At 44.9% G+C, this 23,099-nt stretch overlaps 1 protein-coding gene and 1 long non-coding RNA gene across 4 annotated transcripts in view; one reads left to right on the top strand and one right to left on the bottom strand.

Moving 5' to 3' along the window:
• Positions 1-17,657, bottom strand: part of LOC105565016 — a 97,433-nt gene extending 79,776 nt beyond the window's left edge. The window contains exons 1-2 of one of the 3 annotated variants that reach the window (XR_001009167.1): positions 17,401-17,657; positions 10,654-10,842 (exon numbers count right to left, since the gene is read on the bottom strand). This is a non-coding gene — a long non-coding RNA (uncharacterized LOC105565016). Of the gene's footprint in view, positions 1-10,653; positions 10,843-14,355; positions 14,998-17,400 lie in introns of those variants that run through there. The other 2 variants (XR_001009168.1, XR_001009166.1) reach the window with 2 other exon arrangements.
• A 143-nt stretch (positions 17,658-17,800) lies between these two features.
• LOC105565014 (protein TIS11) overlaps positions 17,801-23,099 on the top strand; it is a 32,271-nt gene continuing 26,972 nt past the window's right edge. The window contains exon 1 of the mRNA XM_012017826.1: positions 17,801-18,572. Within this exon, the coding sequence (XP_011873216.1) occupies positions 18,513-18,572 (60 nt within the window). The 5' untranslated portion in view covers positions 17,801-18,512. The remainder of the gene's footprint in view (positions 18,573-23,099) is intronic.

The raw sequence follows: 23,099 nt of genomic DNA, 5'->3' as shown, positions 1-23,099 counted from the left end.
TGCTCTCTCTCTCTCTCTCTCTCTCTCTCTCTCTCTCTCTCTCTCTCTCTCTCTCTCTCTCTATTCTTTGCAAAGTTTTTGTACAACTTTTGACCGCTTCGCTCGCAATTTCTAATATATCGTGCATGCCAGATGCACAGTCCCGTGCACGAAAATCAGTCCACACTCGCGTATCACGCGCCGAGCAACGGTAGCCGCCTGTTGCGACTGCATCTTACGTAACGGCGTAATCTACGAGCAGCGGACATTAATTAGGCGGGCGATTTCCGGCAATCATACGGTTTTTCCCGAGCGCCGTGACGATTTCTCTTTACGGAAGTGCGCTCGCAACGCGCGCGTGAGGGATCAGACGGCGGGATTTCTTGCCGCGGATCGTCGGAGGCGACCGCTCGTCATTTAAGAGGCCGCTTATTATTGCGAATCGGACCGCGCGCGCGACGAATCGCGGATGCGACCGACCGTTTACGGGAGGATATTGCCTGACGGAATCGATTTCGCGAGAATGGTGAATTAGACATCGTCCACCGGGCCGCGATCCGCGAGGCGCTTACGTAAAGAATGGAAGAACTGTCGGAGGAAGCAAGCCTTAATTGCGGTCATTTGTCAGAGCATAGATTGCTTTTAATTGCACGTAGCATTTTTCCGACGGAAAAATTAAAAAGATATTCTATCTTTAGCCCTCGCCGCGTAAACCGATAGAATCAAACCGTATAACGCAAAGACTGAATGAGGCAAATGTTTTTAACCTCTTCTCATTTTATGGATTAATTCCTCGAGAAACCTTCGATTAATTATAGTTAAGCAATTTCTTCTCACGCAATCTTGTGATATAACCAGAATGATATAAATATAGTAGCTCGATAGCAAAATTCATAAGATTTTTAATACAAGCAGAATAGTTTCCAGGTTATTTCATAACGCAAAGATGTTATCAGTGATACTGTTTATTGCGATAAATATTACCACATGCCTCTGTGGTCGAATTGGTGAAGACGCCCGCCTAGAGTGTAGGGAGGTCCAGGTTAAAACCCTGGCCGAGGTAATATTTTTCGCAATGAATTTCTTCAATTAGAATTTGCCAGCCGAGCGTCGTCGAGCAATGTTCTATATTTTCACATTTGTGCGGCATTTAACGAGATGTTGACGCGATATTTAAGCGAGCGAGACAAGCCGTCGCTCCAATTAACGAATCCATTCTGTCCTCCCCTTGCGTACGCACATGCCATCGATAGGTTTATCCATCGACATACATATATTATAGAATGAACTGAGTCAACACAGTAGGCCTATGTTTGCCTCTCTTGCTAGCATCTCATTGTGTTCGCAGTGGAAGAATAAAGAAGACCAATGAGACGCTTACAAGAGAGACAGACGTAGGCTTACTCCTCCCCCCTCTCTCTCTTTCTCTCTCCCTCTCTCTCTAGAGTTGCTGGCTCGTCGAGCGTAACGCTCAGTTCATTCTACATGTCGATGGGTTTATCGCATAGATTCGCGCGGTGTGTCAGTATGGTTTGAGACGCGATATTCCGTATTCCATCATACATATGTAACGCCGAGTTAACCCATATAGCCCAGCGCATAGCTTTGTATAAAGCTGCTGATTCCTTTTTTTTCCCCCCCGTTTCGAATTCGATGCGCGTAATTTGACTTTTTAAACGGCGAAAGTATGCATTGACGATTCTCCGCCTCTTCTCGTGATTCGTTAAAAAAAGATGCTGTCCCTGCGGCAATGCGTCCGCGGTGATCGATACGAGGAATAATCCGGCCGTTGTTTGCCTCAGAGAGCGATGCGGCGGCTGCTCGTTGAGCGGCGAAATTCTAATTTGTCATTTAAAGTCAACGATGGGGAGCACGTATTGTAACGCAATATTGCGCCACGCGCGGTACATGAGGCAAAACTAAAAATCACATTCAACAATATCGTAAACACCTTACGTCAGAATATGAAACGAAAAGCTCAGACACACTTTGTCAAAAGAATGAAAACTATTGAACTTGCTAACCCTTTAACTATCACGGATAACCGACAATATCGATGCCAAAGTCGATAAACTGTCCACGTCCTGGTTCTCAAGCTTCGCGAGAAAAGTCACAAGCACAGCACGCTGAAAAATATTCAATCTTACCGGCTGATATTACAATACAAAGTGCATTACGTTATTACACAGTGAAAAATAAAACGTTAATGTTAACGTTTTTCACGTGTCCCCAAAAGAGTCCACTGCAAATTTTAAGTTAAACTAACATTTATCGCATGTGTTACTTTTTGACAAATTACAAATGTTAATTAATTATGTCAACATAAATATAACACATAAAAATATTACGAAAATAATAGCATGTCTAACGCAAGAAAGTGTTAACATTTGAACACACGATTTTTTACTGTGTACATGCAATAAATGTAACGAGATATCAATTCACTTGATCCTTTCTCTTATCCGCAATTGCGCTTCCACCGGATTCAACCAAACGATCTAAATACGTACCGTTAGGTAAATTGCGCAAACAATGATAAAGAGAGAACTCGAACTCGCCGGGGTTTTGCCGAGGCAAGAATTGCCGGAACGATACGAGATTTCCGGGGACAGGGGAGGAAGTGAAGGACGGGCGGGAGACGCGGGGAAGGAAGAAAAAGAAAAGAGGTCGAGCGAGGTGAACGCGCGATCGGCGGCGATAGCGACCGGGCCCCTCTCGACTTGTGCATGTCGCGCAAGCACGAGTCTGGTTCTACGGGCCTCTTCTCTTCGTCGCGTGCACGTAGAGACGCGCGAGTGGGTATCAGCAAGGCCACGGGGGTGTATTCTCGGCCATGCATCGCGGACCATAACATTTTCCAGCCGCCACCATAACGGAGCCTACCCTCTTTCGTGCTCCGCGCATACGATGCGCGCCGCCCGAAGCGCGTATTCTGCCTATCGTCAGAAATCATGCGATACGCCGCCGCCCGTGAGCCCGTCATATTCCGTCCGAGCACCGTCGTGGAAGAACATGCATTTCTCGCCGAAAAATTTACTACTTGCCGCTCGTCAACGGGTTAAAAATTTAATCGAGCGCGGACACGACGCTGCACTGGTAGAAGAATATCTAGTGTTTGAAACTGTAATTGCAACAATTCACTATAAAATATAGTTATTCTAACCATTCTTTTTCTATCAGTGCGGATACGATTGATCGCACTGCCGTTGATAGAGCCCAAGGGTCAACGATAGCATTTTTGGTAATGTTTAACGGTAAACATTGAGGCAACGTCACACTATAATGGATATTACTTAACGCTAAACCCCTCATGCGCGACCAGGCCGCGTTATGTTACGGAATGCAGAGTTTTCAGCAAGAAATTCAGCGAGATTTAACGCTATTAACAGCCATGAACATCGGGATGGAAACGTAATCAAAACGCCCGCGGGACGATAAAGGACGGAGAGCTGAGAGCTTAAAATATTGTATGTGCAATGTGACCGAGATAAATCTCGCCGTGTACGCCCGTCCGTAAAATCTGTAATCGGCTGCAAAGCGTGGCGGAATCTAATGCACCTCGTACCGCGCTATTACAATATTGTGATAGTGGTAGTGGAAGATGACGAGGTAATGCAGGCATGAACGCGGGTAAATACACCTTCTGATCGTGAGCGCGCTCACGTTCACGCTCACGCTCGTTCCGTTGTTGCAGGCGCGATAAAAAGAAAAATTGCAAAGGTCTGAGAAACAATTTATGTTAATGAAGGCCTCCTTTTCACCATGCGTCATTAGGTAGAACGGCGCGATTAACGTCGCAAGTTTAGGTCAATGTTACAGCGAGCGCGAATGCTTTCCATCGCAAAGCGCTCCGCGTGTTGCTCGAGCGACGTTTATGTTAACGACACTCGTCGATACGCGTAATTATTACGAAATGTCCTGAGCTTATAAATGCAGCTGCTTTTTCGACGGACTAAGGCCCGGATTCTGTGGACCCCCTTTTATCGATAAAAGCGCCTCTAAAAGCGGCTAATAAGTCTTCTGCTTGGCTACAAGCCACTTTTAGAGAAGCTTTCGTTGATAAAAGAGGATTCGGAATACGGGCCTGAATATCGCGGGATACATCGATGATGTCACTTAAAATAGATGGAAATTGGGTGGCACATAAATTTTTTAGGACTACAAACATAATGGATTTCAATAATTTTACCATCACTGATACACGGAGAGAATTTTCAGAAATACTAAGAATAATTACTAGTAAACTATATGGCGAAATTTTAAAACACTCATAAAATTCTTCAAAATGCCCTGTTGTGCCACGATTACACGATTTTCAGGCTACATTTCAAGAGAAAATCCTCTCCGTGTAGACGATTAGTCAGAGTAAGATAATTTTTTAATTTCTAAGACTGGCCCCCTCAAAAGGAAGAAACTGTATTCGGTATCTGTATAATCGGTAACTTTATATAAAATTGCTGCAAGGAGATATGTGGCAAAGCCGATAAGACGCGCCGGTAAAGGCGACGAAGGAACGAAGAGAAAGAAGTCGTGCAACAAGCCTTTAAGATCCATACTCTCGCTACGTAAGCCCCCACCGGATATAAACAGAGGCAAAACTATCTTGGCGAGTGACTTTCACCTGATTGACTTTCCCTTTCTCTCTACGGCGCGAGCAGGAGGTAATTGGACGCGCGGCTGACTGGCTGGCTCTTTCTGGCATCGGAAGAATCTGCTGGCCCACTTCCGGATCGAGCGCGGCCATCTCTCCGATCGCTTTAACTGTTTACATTCACGAGCCCGCGAGTGATCCGCGAGTTTGGAGTTCGATAATTGGTGCTGGAAAGCCTCAAGCGCGTGTACGTGTGCGCGTGTATGTGCCGTCAAATGCCAGATAGACGTTTTCTTCTAACGTTCAACAAACGTGTGCCTGCAATCAGTCCTCCAATCGTTTATTTTTACTAATTACTATTCGAGAGCTCTATCATTACAAGTCCGATAATAGCTGTTGTAAGATAAGCTGCACCATCGTAAACTTGCATAATATTCGAGTTATTTCAAAGCTTTCTTTGAAACACAAATCTTCCTCTGGCCTTATAGATTCGAAGATATTTAAGGTCCTAATAGTTATCGCCCCACCCTGTATATCAGTAAGTTATAGTATAATATATACAAGTATAAGCGCCATCCAATCAAGAAAAATATAATCTAATTATTTGGATATATTTTGTTAGAAGAAAATACTATATTTTTAGAATATTTTTTTAATAACTTAGACTAATTGTTTATATGTATATTTGATACTGTATTGCTGAAGAGGGTCACATGCGTAGACCGAAACGTTCAATCTGTATCATATTGTTAGCAATCTTTTCTATATGTATATTACACTATAACTTACTGATATACAATTTATCACCTTCGATCAGGTGACGACTCACATTGCCCTTACCAATCGTTCAATATCCTAACTGTTAACATCGTTTTTTGATTTATAATGAAAAACGACTTGTTTTTGTTTCATGCGTTCGTTCGAAAAGTGTCATATCTTAGACTTGCTGTTAATTTTATTGATATACGTTAAATCTTTAGGTCGCGCCATTCATTGAAATCAGATAAGACATTTGTCATTAAATAGATAAGATAACGTTAGATAAAAACCCTGTCACAATGATCTTGTGACAAGAATAAACCTTTATTGCTTAACTCCACTATTAATTGATAACGTCCCCTCTTTCTTTTCCTAGGAGTGGAAAAATTTCTAGCGTAAACTTTCTGTTGACTCTTAAAGAATTTTAGATAATCTCGTGATATGAACTTTCTACGTGAGTATGAGAGGTGAAAGAAGACGTGTACAATGCCCAGTATCATGATTTATCAGGAAAGACCGTGTTGTGTTTCGAACGGAAATGATACGGTAAAATTTATCGAAAACCCATAGAATGTGATATACTACGATAAATACAATTTCCTTGTACACATATACGATATCTTCTTCAAACACATACATTTCTCCATAATTTTTTTCCTCAAAACTCTTAGAAGAAAGATTTGTTCGTTAAAACTAACTGTCCGTACTTAGCTTTCTTAAAATACAATGTATGTAATTTAAACACTGTAGACTCAAAGACAGTCTACTGGGAAAACAAGACAGCAACCCATTTTGGGGTCCACAATTAGTAATCGAATTATTTGGATTGTTCGTAACTCTGGGAAAAATTTTAACCGTTTTTTTTGTAGTTAAGCAACTTAACATTTCGTTAGTGTCTCTTAAATGAAAATGATCTCTGCGTTATCGAATATCGACAGAACTAATTGAGAGAATTGATTACTATTACTTAAAAATCTTGGATATAAATAGAATAGCTAATTGCGATTTTTAGTTACGCGGGGTAAAATTCGTAAAAGATTAGAGTTACGAACAATCCAAATAATTCGATTACTAATTGTGGGCCCCAAAATGGGTTGCTGTCTTTTTTTTCCTAGAGTAGAGATGAAGGCTGAAGGATTTCTTATCTCCTAGATGTATCGAGTGTGTCGTCGATGGAAACGCGCGTCGAATTAAATAGCACACCAGTCGGGATTATGATGGACTAAAAACCGGTTTAATGTACATTCATTAACGTTAGAGTTAATAATAACGTGAATCTTAATTAGCAGTTGTGTCCACGTAATATGTCTATCTCTTGCGATGAGGAACGCATTAAAAATATACTATAAGTAAGATAAATCACCCGCGAATGATTAAATCCTAAATTCTCGCAACAAACAACAACACGCCTGTGCATTTCTTGCATAAAATAATTTTCTGTAATTCCAACAGACTTGTAGCACGATAATAAAAGAGATAAATGACATGGTCGCAAATGTTACGAAGTATCAGCAAACGGTATTCATTGAGCGTTTTCTGCGTTGTAAAATGTTCATATTTTTTTACGTATAAATGCAAAAAACCTGCATACAGTGCATCACAAGGCATCATAATATTACTACAAAATATACGCAGATTATAAGTTTGCTAATAAAGTCGCAATAAGTGACCGTAATCCGATGACACGTGAGAAGAATATTGTAATTTGCAAATAAAGTAACATTTTATCATTAATGTGGAATGAAAATTTGAAAACTACACAAAACTTTGTGCGCGTCATTGCGAATGTAGGTAGGTAAGAATTTTCCAAAAGCATCCTGCCAAAAGAGCATCGAACAGGTTGCAGATGGAGGATGGTCGGAGAGGTGCTAGCAACGTTAATTATTAATGTAAAGCGCTTATGAACTATATTCATACGAGAGGTCTGTTTTCGCCTTTGCCTTTCGACCGTTTCCGCCCCCGAATTAGAAGCGCCAATAAACGCGGGGCCCAATAAAGGCTCCGTTGTTTGATCAAGTGCGCGCCAGATCGTCTTTCTCCGTCTAACTTTCTGTACCCGTCTTTCTCTCTCTCTCTCTCTCTCTTTTTCTCTCGTGTAGCGATATAGGAGTCGAGAGTCTCGAAACACTGAGGGCACAACCGTGAAAAAACCGACAATTCGAGATGGTTAAACATGAGCTGTCCCGCGAACGTTGCAAGTGCTAATGAATGATGCGGAGTGCTGCATCATGCAACGGGCTCTTTCAGAGGGAGCGGAGACGAGCCTGAAGTTTGTGAAGGAAAAAAGCATGGAGTGGAAAGAACCGATAAGTCAGGGAAGAAGGATGTGGGAGGGTCTTATGTTAATTTATATCCAAAACCATTTGGTGGGTGGTTTTATGTTAATACGTGAACTTTGTCCCAACTATTGTATCCGCTTTTCCATTCTTGCGCTTTATCACATCAAATTGCATTAAGTCAAACCACAAAATGAATGTTGTATCTTCAAAACCACATTTAGTTGCATTGACGCACGCGATTCATTGTAATAAAGGTGCAAAGTACAAAGTATAATGGAAAAAAACAGCAGTGCCATGGTGTTTACGTATGCACGACTGCCTTCGTTTCTTCAAAGTTTAAATCAACGCAATAAGTGGACATTCCGAAAATTATTTATTACCGTGAACACGAGGATGCCCAAAATTGCAAAGCTTTGAAACTCCCCTTCCGCGTCTGTAGTATCATTTTTTAATACATTTTATCGTAATTTAATTCAATTAGTCAATTTTAATTTGATTATTCGTTAAATTGTTATTTGACTAATACCAATTCCTAATTTTTATTTCTATTAAATTTTTAACTATCACGATTTCGTCTTACTTATCGTCTTTCTTTCTTTAGCATATCTATTGTCACGTCACACTATAATGCTAAACGATTCGTCGAAATGGCCCTCTCTGTAAGATGCACGCACTTTTCACGCACGAAAGTCGATAGGCGTGACGATCAAGTCCGTGCAAGTGTGTTGGATAGGAAAACCTGCGGCTGCGTATGGCTCGGTATACGCGCTGCGTTTGCGTGCCGCCGCGATAGGCGGTCTCTCCGAGTGCGAAACCATTGTCGCCGGTAGGAAAACGAGAGAGTCACGCGTGTACGTACCGCTGATATAAGTGCCGTTCGTAAGTCGCCACAGCTCAAAGTGCAATGACTTTTAGAGCCTCACACGAGGCCTCACGCACGTATCGTTGCAACGCGATATAACGATAGGCGCCCTTCCGAACGCCATCCAAGATCCGGCGATCGTTGCACTTTAACTATATAGAGTTTCCCCTCGCGTTATGTCGAAATAATAATCAAAATTTGCTTCAGGCCCAAAGTTTCCGCGAAATTATGAGAAAAAAAAATTAATTTCTTCAAAACGTTAATTACTCCGAGTCGAAATTTTGGTTCTACGTTGAATTCTACTTTAATTCTATTATATAGTAGGACCTAAGACAGTAAAAGAGGTCGAACTGCAAGTACAACATTGACTCCTACTTTAAAACCGATAGTGCTGAAAATTTCTACTTTTGCCAGTTTAGCATTAAAGTAGGTCCTTTTAAGTAAGTTTGGGAGGAGTAAAAAATATAATGTCATCAAAGTAGGTCATTGCTAGTCTATGTAGGTGTATAGATCAGCTATTAGATGTAAATTATCATTAAAAGTGTTCTTAAGTATCCTTAAAATTATCCTTAAAAGCCACGAAACGGACGTTTTACGGAAAATATTGTTTTCTCAAAGAGACAATGAATGCACATTAATAGTATACGCAGTATATAGATATACTGTTAATAATTCTAAATCGATTGTTACTGTTGAGAATGATGGGAGAGACAGAGAGCAATATTGATTGCCTGGTGAAAATCGCGAACGATTGCAGTGGAAGACCAGCCACGTTGTGGATCGGTGGAGTAGAATAATGGCATTTAGTCCTGGCTAACATTACTTTACTGTTGCACGCGGTCATTAACCCATTGGCATCAATGAGCGGAATAATCCGCGCTCGCGAGTCGACCCGTGCCATCGAAACGCATTATTCCGGATGAGACCGTTTTGAATGTTGCAAACAAATTGTTTCCATCGCGTAATGACCGTTCCTGATCCTCGCATAAATTAAAAGTTGTACACATGTCGTAAATATATATTAAATATACGTTATAATTGATTTTCATAAATGTTCTTCAGGGTCTTTTAATATCTCCGTGTCGACGAAAACGCGAAAGTTCCCTGTACTAATCGCGGTGTCGTATCTGAAAGACATCCCGAAAATCATCCAAACGCACGATCGCAAGCTGAGATTCCCTGGCGCAATTGCAGGAGAAATTATAGCGATTTATGCAACGCTCACGGTTGTCGTTAATTTAAGATTAATGCGAAATGTGAAAGTTTCGATCGGAGTGGCGCCTGGCCACGGAAATACCGGGGGATAAGAAAGTAAGAGCGCGGTGCACGTAAGCATCTTATACGCACAATACGCGCCTTTACTGACCGCGGATGGCGCGCGTGCACGTGCTACGTAAACCAAGCAAATTATGTAAAGATGTAAAATTACTATGTAAAGAATACGCCACAAAGATAGGTAATGACAAATGTCTCGAAAAAGTGTGTCAAACGGCGCTATTACATTTATGCGCTTACGATGTAGATAAATGTTATTGGTCTGCCTGTCATTCCGCGTAATTTTCAATATCCTCAATTTCCAGTGCTATCGCAGCATTAGTGCTACGTACAACGATTACTACTTGTCTTATCTTTGTGAATAAAGTAATTTTATTAATTATTAAATTAACTATTACAATCTTCACAAAAATAACAACGTGATCTCTCGTTAGTCTTCCTTTCACTTTTGTCGAATCTTAACATTATTTGTTAATGTGTAAGAGCGTTTTAATTATAAAATTATATCTTTAAAGTCTTTACTTTTACACTTTTGCCATTCAGATTTTCAAGGATTTGTATAATAAGCGATTTCTCGCTCGTCAGTTCCGAATTTTCTAGATTTCCATTTCTCTCGAGTACAAGGCGATCACAAAAGTAGGAATATATGCGAATTAAAAATAAATGAAACTATTGGCTTGACTACCCCGACGCACCTCCCGACGTATACCCGAGAAAAATTGTCGCGCGTGTTTTCTCGTGAGCGGAGCCTCAAGAGGCACCGTCTCCGCAGCGTGGGAGAACCGACCAATAACGACAACTTTTTCGCAAAACGGACTCTGGGAGAGCTACCTTAAGCCGGTACTACATGAGCCGCCTTTCCGCTCGGTCCGGTTTAGCCGCGTGCATTTACCCGTGTCGTTACATACCTGCTTTTCTGCCTGCCGTTGCCTTGGCCTTTGCGATTCTCGGAACGATTTCTGCACCGATCTATCGATCCGAGATCTACGCAGGTATCTGTGCACGACGCAGAGACGCCAAAGGTATCAGCCGGAGGGTTGCCGGAGGGTTGCCGGGAGGTTTGCCGAAGAGGGTACTTTATCCTCGGGGGTTTTTACCTGGAAAATGAATCATATTTGGAAAACGTAAGATTGAGCGATTCTTAAGCCGCTTGCACACGGAGAGAGGCCCGCGTTAATTATAGCACGTGATTCAAGTTTGCGGCGCACAATAAAGAACATTTTCAGCGTGAGGCGGCGAGGCCGATAACATTTTCGATATTTATAACCATAAATATAGCTTTGATCACGCGAATGACTCAGACGTTGGTTAAATTAATCAATCTCTTGATGCCTCGCGCCCACGCGTATACCACGGTGTGTAATAGGCTGCAATATGATGCAGAATCAGCATTGATTAATGCCGCGGCTAGAACGCAGGCTTCTCCTGCATCTCCCTCGCCCTGTGACATTTTCATCGTGACATTTTACTTCGCGATTCTCTAATTACATAACTTGAGCGTACCGAATTTTTATCGCGGCCACGGCTTTCCTGTATATCCCACGTTCCTCGCGCTTCTCCTACGACGGAGAATAAAAAAAAAAACAATTGTTGAGTCATTATGCCATCCTGTTCAGCATGTGACATTTTCAACAGTATCGTTTTTCTCCATGTTAAAACACTTTACATAATCCTACGAATGTTTGTGTACGCTACGTTTTCTTTCGGTCGATTAACTGAGACGGAGTAATCGATCCGATAATTTGTATTAAGATGCATTACACAAATATACGCTTAAAAATCTGCGAAAATTTGAATTGGAAATTTTACTCGAGAATTTGCTCGATTGCAGCAAGAATTTCTTCCTCCGTTCGAATGCATTTCGTCATTGCGAGAATGGCCGAAGGAAAATCCAAGGAATTATATTACTTTCAAGAATTATAAAGAATATATTACAAGTCTGCTCGGAGACAGAGAAACCGCAGCGCGGAATTCTATATGTTATTTATTAAGCGCATAATTATTCATTCTGACTCATAACTGTGACGTACGTTCGGCGAAATGACGTTATCAAAAGTTCGCAGCGAAAGTTCGAATGACGCTATGCTTCCAAACGCGTCATCGTATTCGCGCAATGATGCAAGTGACGTCAACGGGAGAGCGAGCGAGGAGAAAGAGCGCAACGCGGTGTTTTGAAGAAAGAGCCAATACAGAGAAAACCTATGTGACGTGACGAGACTCAACATGTGAGTCCAGCCTGACAACTCCGATCGTCGCTCACCAAAGCGACATAGCAACGGTGTTTTTCCATTAAAACGCCCTGCGTATTGTTATCACCAATACCATTGTTGTCCGTGATAAATGCCGTCGAACTTTAATCGAGTCAAATTGAAGGAAAGAGCCCAACTAGTTACTTTAACCAGATTGCCCTCGCCAGATTGCACAACGTCGAAATTGAATACGACTGTTTCTCTCTCTCGCGTTGCCCGTTTCTCCTCGCCCACTTCGTTCGCGTCTGTCTGACACGAGACATCACGGACGTACGAGAGATGCGAAGTTGCAAGAAAGGTCCCTGGCTAAGCGCAGCGTTGCTCTGCGCAACACATGTTACATCCGCGCGCTTTTCACGCGCTCTCCCGCAATAATGGATGCATACGCCACGCACGTGACGGATACTTGCTCTTCTCTATCCGTTACTTTTTTTATGTATTTTATCTATATATTTTTTTTAACAATTCAATCCTCCATTCTTTATCCACGAACGGGAAAGTTACGTTGTTTTTCTCCCGTTCGGATGGTTTTCGGAACGTGTCAAGTCGCTGTCCCCACGTCGTAACGTTCTTGTTGGAGAACGATTTTTCTGCGCTTTAGATTCTGCACCTTGCTCTTTATAAAGGACTACAGATTGATGCACGGGAAATACCCGTTCTTTTACAAGCAGTCAGGTAGTTTATCCTATAGTCACGGGATTACCTGATGCACTTTAGCTCCGACGGTCGTATGCGTTCTGCAACACCTAACGACAAGATGCATATTTTTTCGCTGACGTCATTAATGCACAACGAATCCGCATGAGGTATGCGGATACGAATGTTATTTCATTGTAACGACGTTATATTTTTCGATGTTTCGTGTCGATCTATCATTCAAATTTATTTATGGGGTTTCAGTATTTAAATAGTCCACGCGTTTAAAAGTTTCGAAACGTTTGGCCATTATGAATGTTTTTATACATTAAACTTTTGTATTCCGCATCTAATATTCCGCGTCGGCTCTTACTGTCTTCCTATGTCTTTCTATTTTGTTGTTTATTATCAGAGCCCTTAGACTGTATTCGTTCTGTTTAAAATTTTGTTAAGAATTAACGTATGTGAAACGCTAATTCTCTACTATTTCTATACGCAAGAATATAATACGGAAAAGTTTTTCAAACTGTGGTTTTATATTTTTCTCGGACTTAAATTTTTCAGTGTCGTCTCGTTCGAACCTTGTCCCTTCTCGGATACACCACTTCCAACGTCGTTTCCATTTCTGAAAGCTGTCCAGGTACGCGTTTTTCAGGATCGTGTGTCTGCGAATTTTTCTCGCTTCCCTCAAATGCCGGGGGCTCCTTTGCCTTTCAACGTGGACGTCGTTTTAACAAAGGAAAAATTTGCAAGGATCAGGTCGGGAAAATATCGAAGGGAAGCGAAAGTCTGGACTGAGAAAAACAACTCATGGCTCCTTCACCAACGCGCTCAGATTATCGCTGCTGATTCGTCGCTCCACGCAAGACAAAGATGATTGTTTTCATAGCTTCTCTACTTTCGCGATTTGGTCCCCACAAACTTGTTTCCATTTTTTCAAAACTAAAATTAACAACGTTGAAAAACCACAGATTCAACGGTTGAAGACATATAGGAAAATTTGTGGGGGATGCCCGCTCATTTACGCACACAAGCAGTCCAGGTAGTGTATCCTGGAAACTACCTGACGGATTTACGCAAAGCTACGAAAAACGCCATACGAATACATAATATACTGGTACGAAACGTACCAGAACTGCTTCTAAAAGTGGAAATAACGTTTGAAATGGTGTCTGCCGAGAAGAAACATATTTCGAAGCAAAAACGAGGCCGAATAGGTTGTACTTGAGCTCGAAAAACTTACAAAGGCAAAGTTCGGAAACTTTCCAAACGGACCTCGTATATGATAATGTAAAATTATCAATAATTTAATCAGTTTTTTTATATAAAATACAATCTGTTAATACTTTAAGCTGGAATATAACGTGTAACTTTAATTAAGTTTACGAAATACGATATATCTCGTACGAAAAAAAGGCAAAGTAACGATCAACGGAAAAAGAATTGTGGGAAATGGTTGTACCACTTATCGATTAATCTAAAAATTTCACGCTCAATCATACACGGCTTATAAACCTATCGCAGAAACGGGAGTGCCAGAGCTCTCTCTCTCTCTCTTGTTCTCACGCACACAGTTCTCACAAAGAGCCCGCATATCCCGGTCTGATATCTCTGAATATAGTCCGGCCACCATGACGGAAACTGACTCCCATTAGCCGTTATATTTAGTGACATGAGAATCTGTTCGGGGTTGAAAACACCTCCCCACGAGATTCGACAGCTCACCCTCATAGGCCCGTATATTACGATGCGTACCACGACACTCCCTAATTGGCCACGAGTCAGGCTGCTCCGGCCGCCGCGCACGCTCGATTATATCTACGATAATAAAGCGGCCAAGTCTTCCCGCGTGATTGATATATCGGTATCAGTTAATCGGTATCAGTTACATTGAGCTTTCGCGTTTTCGCAAAGGAAAGTCGCGATCTGTCGATTAAAACGATATCACGCTGTAAATTTCTTTTTGTCATTCGATAAGAAGATCTTGTTGGTCTTCAAAATACATTGGTGCGATCAAGAATCAAGACAGACTTTCCCCCGATAAATCATTCGTTTATCTGAACAGGCCGATACATATCTCATATCGTTATTTATTTACCTTACCGCGAAAGAGATCGCGGTTCCTCGGGAGCAATTTCAATCGGCATTTGACATTGCGCCGCCGTGAAATCTCGCTTCCTACTCACGCGACCTCGCGGCGGCCGAACTTCCGGCTTTCCCCTTCGCGAAATGTCACTTCCGTCTTCGATTAGCGGCGCCGACTGGTACGTGCGAAATTCCGTAAAAACGTTTCTTCTCACTTTACACACGCAGTTAAGAAATACACGGCGGATTACGGCTAATGCGACCAGATACGTGACATTCTTCCTAAACCGATCGGCATTTTTTCACGCGTGCCGCGTTACGCGCAATTTCCCGAATTAAAACGTCGAAAATTACATAAATCACGCCGATAACAGAATCCAGTCGACTCTACGCGGGGCTCTACAGGTGACATTAATACTTTCGCAACACATTTCCGAAGAGATTTTCTTCGTATCGGCAACAGTCGCTGCTGATTATTATACGTATATATATATATGTGTTATATAAATAATATAATTAACAGAATGCTTTGTTATGTAGAATGCGTACAGTTATGCTGTATTTTATGTACAGTGCAACAAGTTTATTACTATCAATACAATATGTTTGGCGATCTATTTACGCCGGAGAGAAATGAACACGAGTTCACACGTGAGGTTTCATTACCTCCAGCTAATTTATGCGTGATAACCGTATCCCGGCCGACAATGAATCGATCGTTATAAAATTACGGACAATCGCTGCTGGCGGCGTAATTTACGCTCGCGGTCGTAAAATCGTAATGGCGATTGGCGACAAAAAATCGTAACGAACGTAGACAGTTACTGTTTAGAAGCTGCGGTCTACGCCGCAGGTGAATAAAAGCTGGATTTCATTCATGCCGTTCGACCGCTGGAATGCGCTCGAGTTGTCGAGCAGCTGAGAAAGAAAGAACGGGAGAAAGAGAGAGCGAATGATCTGTACGCACATCTAGAGTACATACATATAGTTTTGCATTCGCAGCAATAGAGAAAGAAGAGACAGTCCCCCGTCACTGCATTCAGCTCGCGTTTATTCCCCTCGGAGTAGACTGGTACTTTATTTGTCGCGCGGCAAATAGATACTCGAGGACTTTTCTATCCTGCAGCCAATCAACACGCTTAAAACATTTGTCGCACGGCCACTGTAACACCGGCCTTAGGGTGCTGCTACATTTGTACGACAAACGTTTCAAGCGCGTCGACTCGCTACAAGCTAGAAAATTTCTGGATACTCGAGGACTTTTCTATCCCGCAGCCAATCAACACGCTTAAGAGGATGCTGGAGTGATTCTGCACTTTTGCCCCAACCTAGAAACCGTCCGTTCACGGAAACATTTGTGTAGTATACAAATTAAATGGCTTACGTGTACAGATCGAAAGCAGCTTGCTATTCCGGCTAAATTAAAGAACAAGATGGCATCACTGAAACCAAGTTTGTAAGGCTGATGGCAGAGAACGATCCGTAAACGCTTAAGACTGGCTTAGTCGTAGGCCTGGTCTACAATGAGTTGTTAATCGTTAGTCAGAAGTCGGAACTATATGTTGGTCCTTTTCCTTTCTGGATGGATGAAAAAAGACCGACATATAGTTCTGACTTCTGACTAACAACTCATTGTAGACCGGGCCGTAGACGTAGGGCAAGGCAGAGAGAAACGTAAGTCGTGAAGGGCTATCGTATACGACTTACGTTTCTCTCTGCCTTGCCCTACGTCTACGACTAAGCCAGTCTTAAGGCCCGGTCTACAATGAGTCGTTAGTCGTTAGTCAGAAGTCGCAACTATATGTTGATCCTTTTCCTTTCTGGGTGGAAGAAAAAGGACCGACATATAGTTCCGACTTCTGACTAACAACTCATTGTAGACCGGGCCTAAGCGTTTACGGATCGTTCTCTGCCAGCAGCCTTACAAACTTGGTTTCAGTGATGCCATCTTGTTCTTTAATTTAGCCGGAATAGCAAGCTGCTTAAGCGTTCATGGATTGTTCTCTGCCATCAGCCTAAGTCTAATAAGAAAGAATAGCGAGCCACATACAGTGCATGTACTATTACATTTGTACGGCAAATGTTTTAAGCGCGTTGAATCGCTGCGCGCTAGAAAATTTCTGGATACTCGACAACTTTTCTATCCCGCAGCCAATCGACACACTTGAAAAATTTGCCGTACGACAAAGTATAATATCAGCCTCAGGCTGGTATTACACTTGCGCGAGTGCGCGATCAGATTTTAACAAATCGACATTCCTCGCGAAACGGGGCGATTTCTTATTTCGCGCATCGTCGCTCTTACCAGTTTCCCTTCGACATGTAGAGCGTTGCTCGCGCGCTCGCTCTCGTAATTTATTGCATAAGCGCCTTGGCAGGATCCTCGCGTAGTCCCGGCCCTTCCGTAAAGGAATCCAACTTTTCCGCGAAGCGGGACCCTTTCTTTTCACAGCGGGATCGTCGGAATCTCAATAAGAAGCTGTTAGCCGCCTCGCAACGTTCTATTACGCTGTTACGATCCTATTATCGTTTCTACAGAAAGGCTGGCGCAACTCGCTCTCACCCATTTTACTCGCTAATCGGCGCGTAAAGAGAGAAAGAGAGAGAAAGAGAGAGAGGAGGGGGGGGGAAGAAACAGAAACAATCGGCAACGTTCAAGTGACTCGGGGGGGAAAAGATACTAACTTGCTGAGGGAGGCGCGCTCCACGAGCGTCCATCGCGTACGCATTTTCGGGGCCGCGTCTCGCGATCCCGGCCCCCGGCGGAGCGGATCGGAGCGAGTCCCTCGGGCCGGAGGGATGCGACCCCGGATCAGCGTCCAATGAGGGGCGCCCGGGCGAGGATTGGAGAGCCGCGCGGACGATCCAGGGCGACCGAGTGCCGACGTAGAATCACGTAGATACGCACGTAGCCGCCGCGCCGCGCGCGCGCGCGCGCGCTATTGCCACGTCGGTGCGGCTGCCCCACCGCCGTCACGTGACGCGCGCGCCCGCGCGGGATTGGCCGGCGCGTCGGCGCCGCTCGGCCGCCCCCACCACCGCCGGGCCTGCGCGCGGCCCGCCGCCGAGAGCCACAGGCCGCGGTGCCTCAGTCGGCGGCGCTCTCAGTCAGCTTTGGGAGGCTCTGCCCGAGACACGGTGGTAGCACCGGAACACACGCAAAATCCACCCGGTAAGATTCTCTTCCCCTCTCCGTAAGACGGGTCGCTCGGGCGAGAGTGCCAAGTTCAAGTTCGTTAAACGCGACATAGAGAGAGAGAGAGAGAGAGAGAGAACGAAGGGAGTCCGTCGGCCGACGACGGGGCCCGTACACAAGCTCGACAGCAGCAGCACGCACGCGAGTTTTTCGCCGCCGCGCGAGGCCGATCCGTGGGCGAGACGAGACGGACAGTAAAAGGGCCGGCCGATCCCGCGCCAGAGGAAGCACGAATTCGAGAAGCGTACGCTCTCCGTATTCGCGCGCTCCCGCCCGTTCCTACATTTTTGGTCCTTTTTTTTTTGTTTCGAACGATATTCCGCGACACGTGTCGGCCGGGGGACACGTACTGTTTATTCACGCGTGGGTGCTTCAGGTGCGAGCTTACGGCGATACGCATACGGTTCGTAGTGGCAGTTTTATTGTGCTCTGAGGAAAGTTTTTTCTCCCCCCCCCCTGTTCACCACCGACGCCCTCCGACGTCGCGCCCGCTCGGCCGAGGGACGAGAAGGAAGCGAGAGGAAGGCAGAAACGGATCGGACGCAGCGCCCGGGGCTCCAAGGCTACAAAGTGTGTTTTTGTGCGAGGACACCCGAGGACCATGTCGACCGCCGTCATGAGCAACACCTCCATGTTCGATTGCGGCGAGCATCTCTTCAAGGTAAGCACCTTAGCCCTCTCGTCTAAGCGTCTCGCGGCGCGTCTCGCTCCCGCCGATCGTTTTCTGGAAAAGTCAGGCGCGTATCGACGCGGATAATATGCGAAACGGACAAAGGACGGGAACGATAAAGACGTTCCGCCACGCTCGGCATTGTGAGGTAAACGAAATGTTAACCTCCGAGGGACGGGACGGGATGTTTTGCGACCCCCCGCCGCACGGTCTCTTGGAAAAATCCCTTTGATCCATTATCGCGCCTCGCTTTGTCCACGTGTGCCTTTCCATTCGACACGGCCGATTTACAGCCGGATATCCGCAGGTAGACGTCCCCTACTCCGGCAGGTATACGCGGCGACCGCGAATTTCAGGCAAAACATCCTCGTCCGAGCCGATTGGCTCGCGCGGCATAGGCGGACAAGCAGGCTCGGATAAACCTTATTTCGCGTTCATTTGTCCACGCGTGTCAAGTCCCTCTAAGCGAGAGGGACAGGTAAAAAGGTCCCGGCATTATCTCGCGATCTAGCATTGGTAAAGTAACATTTTCATAATGGGGTCTTAAAGTCGTTTCTCTACGTCCCGGCGACACTCGAGGATCGACTCCTCTCTCTCGAGGGGAGGGGGGCTTTAAAATTATTCAATTTGTCGAACGCACACGTGTTTTTGCACAGTTCCCTCCCCCGCGCGTCCATCTTTCGTTTCTCCCGCCGCTTAAGTTCTCCTCGAGATCCTTTTGCGCGATGCGGGAGTCGCGAGATAACAGCCGGCCCGCCGCCGCTGGACATTAAAGTCCGAGGGGGAAACCGCTGAGGGCATTGTGGTGTACGGGTCTGCGGCATTACTGGGCATTACTAGGCATTTTTTCGAGCATTAGTTTGGGCATTAGGCCTTGCTGGGGCATTATAAAGATAAAATAGGACAAAATGTAACAAAACAAATGAGATAAAATAAGATAAAGTAATGCCCACTGGGCCTTAGTGGACATTGGTGTAGATTTTTGGGCATTAGGCCTTGCTGGAGCATTATAAAGATAAAATAGGACAAAATAAAACAAAACAAATGACATAAAATAAGATAATAAGATCGAGTAATGCCCACAGGGCCTTAGTGGACATTGGTGTAGATTTTGGTCAGCGGTTTCCCCCTCGGTATCTTCCGTTCGAGGCGGAAACCACTGAGGGCATTGTGGTGTACAGATTTTAGGCATTACTGGGCATTACTAGGCATTTTTGAGCATTACTTTGGGCATTAGGCCTTGCTGGGGCACTGCAAAGACAAAATAAGATAAAGTAATGCCCACTGGGCATCAGTGGGCATTTGTGTACAAGATTTTGGTCAGCGGTTTCCCCCTCGTTAAAGTCCCTCGGTCCTCCGGCCAACCGAATCTCGTCTCCACCGTCGCGGGCCCGCCGGGGAAGAGACGATCGAGTGGGCCCGCGCGACGCACCGGGAGCGGCCGCGCCGCGCCGGTGTAACGCGAGAGAACAAGCGTGGGCACGCGAGCGGGAAAAATATCGGGCAACGGGTGACTGGATCGAGACCGGAGAGCCCTGGAGCAACCAACGTTCTCACGTCCGCGCGCGCGCGCGTTCGCGTTCGCGTTCGCGTTCGCGGCGCCTAATGGCGCCTACGAGGTCTGGTAACAGCAAGAAAATGTCGACGTTTTAGAAAGCGAAAGAAATTTTCTCCGGGATATCGGCAGGTGTATATCGGGATTCGGAACGCGAAACGCATATATCGATCGCAGACGTTTCTTCGTGTTTACGACGTATATGTCGTTATCCGCCGATATCTCCCGCGATACGTCGCCGACGGTGCGCCCGGCACAATGTGTCCCCGGCGTTATCAGTCGAGGGAGAAAGAGGAAAAAGGAACGTCGAGAAACCTCGGGGAAACGAGACCGCGCGGCGGACGACTCGCGAAATTCTAAGTCGGGGATCGCGCGGTCGCTCGATCGCGAATACGCGTTTGACGCCGAGAGTTGTTATCGTAAGTTAAACAGAGATGACGAATTTCATTTACATTATATTCATGTAAAATTTGTCACGCTGAAGCGCTCGTTTATCAGTTTATTATTGTTATCTCGTCAGATATGCCTAATCTGAACCAATATTTTTAACCGATATAATACATGTAAATATTATATCTCGCATTGTAATGCGATGCGATACAGCGATATTTCCGAAGCTTTCCTTCGACTCGAGTGTTTTTCGGTCGCTTCGGGTTTAGATTAGATCGGGCCTGTCCACGAGATTGGTCCCAATCTCTCGGGAGGGGAAATCTTGTACGTTTTTTCGAGCGCGGCGCGCGCGCACGCGGGAAGAATTTGGTCTTGAAATTTGTCCGGAGAATCGTGCGGTTGCGGGACAACGTGGCATTTTGAAGAACTTTGCTTGTAAAACTCTCGTAAGGTTGTTCGAAATGCCACATTGTCACGGGATTGCATCGATTTCACGGTAGATTTTAAGAGAGAATTCCCTCCGCGCGCGCGCACGCGACTCTCGGCTTGATTCCGCGAGAATTGACCTACGCTAATTAATAACTGCAGGAGCCCAACGAGATCGAAAGGCAAATTGTCGGTCGAACACTGAAAAGAAAATTTTCGCCACCGCCGTAGCCAATCATTTGCTACAAATATTTTGCTGCCGTAACGTTAGATTTCTAAACCACAGCAAACGGTTCGCTGTCGCACCTAATACAATAGGCACAGTAGCGAAACGTTTAGCTATCACAACTAAATATTAGCTGTCCATATTTTACAACTAAAATTTAGTTGCCACTTGCAGTTTTTTTGCTACGGCAGCCACTTTTTTCTTCCCTTGAATGTATTAATAGTAATCGCTGGCGGTCAGGCGCGGCGTATATTCCCCGTTTCGCGTCGATAGATCGAGAGGCCTTCATCATTCGGACGGGCCCGGGCGGTCGCGCGTTCTCGCACGACGTAAATAAAAGGCCGTCGCGAGTCGAGCCGGAGACTCTCACCTTAGAGAGAACTAGGCACAACACTCTCTTTGGTTTCTCCTCCGACGAAGTCGAGTTTCTCTGTGTGACGCGAGTCGTGCCACTCGTCGAGTCTCACGACCGCCGCGAGTGGATTTTCAGAGGAAACGCGGAGCAGATCTGACGGCTTTTAATTGCTCCGAATTTAATTGCCGCAAATCCGACGACGCCGAACGGCTTGTCCGCACGAAAATTTCGTGCACGGCGATTCAACGGCAATCGAAATGTCTCGCCGCGATCTTAAACTGTTTTGTCCAAAAGTGTATTTCTCTTCCGTTGCGTCATCTAAACGTTTAAAAATTTACCACCGAATTGTCACATGTATACATCTCGTCCAACAATTATAGTTTTCAAGACTATTTGGATTCTTATTGATCTATAAATCGAAAAATTATCGATGTCTGTGCATTGCCAATAAATACTTAATCCGAGGATTTTTATTAACGCATTTGTGTAAAAGGCGTATTCTAAAGTCCAGCATGAAAATGATGTTGAATCGGCACCTGAGGAGCTTGTTTCCGTAAAGAATTTTCTCTGCTAAAAAGGAAGTTTCTCTCAACGGAAGTCACCGGAGCTTTTTGTTCTCCGAGAAATGCGCGAGTTATAGGACACGTTATAGCTTAACGCGTGATTCCGCCATGTTCGTTAAATTAACGATAACGCGGTGCAAATTAATGTCTTTAATTATTTACTCGTGCGAAGCTTCGCGTTTTGCGAAAAATAGAAAACGCGGCGGTAAAAATAATCTAACCATTAATTTCGCTCGCGCGAGAATCCGAGCGACGGAATGCAAAAGAGGAGCGGGACGAAATAAATAGCAACAGTAATAATCGCGAATTACGAGCGAACGGTACATACGCGGAGCGAATGTCGCGAGCGGAAAAAGTCGGTGTTGATCGCTGCTCGATGATCTTTCGATTCTACCGCAGTTCCCGCGGGAGAAGAGAACCGACCAAGCTGGTCTCCATTTCCAGGGTGGTGTCATCTTTACATCTCACCGCGTCTCGCGCTCGCGGCGCGATCGCTCGTCGCACGTGTCGCGCGGCGAGAATTCGCGCGCGGAATCGCGCTGGTACTCGGTGGTACCGCTTGCGCCTTGCGCGCGCGAGTGTGTTGGTGCACGTTGGATTAACAAATGCATCCTCCATCTCGCTCGCTCGTTCGCTCGCTCGCACTCGCGATTCCCTTCTCGCCGCGCACTCTCGATTGCACCGTCATGCGGCACGACGGAGACAGAAAGGCGTATTTTATTATGCGTCCCGACGTAGCGTTCCCCCCCCCCCCTTCCGGCAAATACATATGAATATTTACTCGGAAAAGCTCGAGTGCACATTAACTGCGCGAGTCATTAAAACGAGACTTAGATCCCTGACGAACGGAGCAAATATTCGTCGTTGACGATCGGAATGCGTACAAAGTACGCGGAGCCATGCTTTTGTTTTTTCTTCTTTTTATTAACTATACCAATAAAAGGGAAAGATACTACAATACGGCTCGAGTTTACCGAGGGCTAAACCGCTGAGGGCATTTTGT

Source organism: Vollenhovia emeryi, unplaced genomic scaffold (genome assembly GCF_000949405.1).
Source record: "Vollenhovia emeryi isolate VEMERY1.0 unplaced genomic scaffold, V.emery_V1.0 DF939156.1, whole genome shotgun sequence".
Classification (NCBI taxonomy): domain Eukaryota; kingdom Metazoa; phylum Arthropoda; class Insecta; order Hymenoptera; family Formicidae; genus Vollenhovia; species Vollenhovia emeryi.
The sequence above is the reverse complement of the archived record's forward strand: the minus strand, read 5'-3'. Positions and strand labels throughout refer to the sequence as shown.